The 1022-nt window shown below is 34.9% G+C and overlaps 1 protein-coding gene across 1 annotated transcript in view; it reads right to left on the reverse strand.

Moving 5' to 3' along the window:
* Nucleotides 1-188: 188 nt before the first annotated feature.
* The window catches only part of LOC105557596 (insulin receptor substrate 4-like), a gene marked incomplete at its 5' end in the record, with an annotated part of 6846 nt that continues 6012 nt past the window's right edge, over nucleotides 189-1022 (reverse strand). Inside the window, one exon of the mRNA XM_012004872.1 lies at nucleotides 189-558. Within this exon, the coding sequence (XP_011860262.1) occupies nucleotides 189-558 (370 nt within the window). The remainder of the gene's footprint in view (nucleotides 559-1022) is intronic.

Raw genomic sequence — 1022 nt, forward strand, 5'->3', positions numbered from 1 at the left:
TATTAAATGTAAAAAAACTGTTTTATTCATTAACGTTTATTATTATTATTATAATATTAATATAGTAATTAATATAAAATAATTGTGAAACAACCTAAAATAAAAACCATGTAAAAAATATTTTTTATATACATACTACTGTGATCAAATTGAAAGGTGACTTTGTTTGTAAAATGAGAAACCTTTATTTATTCTTGAAAATCCATTTCGTCCCCTTCAAAATAATCCCCATCGGCTCCAATGCACTTATGCCAACGAAGTTTCCAGTCCTTGAAGCACTTCGCAAATTCTTCCTTCTTTATGGCCTTCAGCTCCTTCTGCGATTCGGTTTTTATCTTTTCAATCGAGTCAAAACGGTTTCCCCGAAGTGGCCTTTTGAGTTTGTTGAACAGCCAGAAGTCACACGGTGCTGGATCAGGTGAATACGGCGGTTGTGGAACGATCTTCGTTGAATTTTTGACGAAATGGTCTTGAATAATCAATGCAGTGTGTGATGGCGCATTATCGTGATGCAAATACCAAGAGTTGTCTCGCCACAAATCTGGTCTACTAACGCAGCTCGAAATAAATATTATTTCTTATTTTGTTCAGTAAAGACAGATCATCTTGTAGTGGTCCTTCCTTACATCCTCGCCCGATTCAGTCGACGATCCGCTATTCTAAATTTTTCTGAATATATGCTCGTCGTCGATTCTGTGAAAATGTCAGAATAAATAAAGACACAACAAATAAACATTTGACATTTGTCAAAAATTTAAAAACCTTGTGCTATCATTATTCTTTTTAGAAAGAATAGTTGTTAATAAGATCGTGACGTATATTTTTATCTTTCTTCTACTGTAACCATTCTGTAAATACATCTCATTCGGCCAATAACGTATCAACAGCACCGATGAAAAGAATAGCAACTTTTAGAAATTTAGAAACTCTGTATCTATTCAGGCGAATTAAGGCATGTGTCCATGATGCTAGTACTTGGTCCGGTAAAAGTGCCGAATAGGGGACCCAGCTCCTACGACCTT

This window comes from Vollenhovia emeryi, unplaced genomic scaffold (genome assembly GCF_000949405.1).
Source record: "Vollenhovia emeryi isolate VEMERY1.0 unplaced genomic scaffold, V.emery_V1.0 DF939448.1, whole genome shotgun sequence".
In the NCBI taxonomy this organism is placed as follows: domain Eukaryota; kingdom Metazoa; phylum Arthropoda; class Insecta; order Hymenoptera; family Formicidae; genus Vollenhovia; species Vollenhovia emeryi.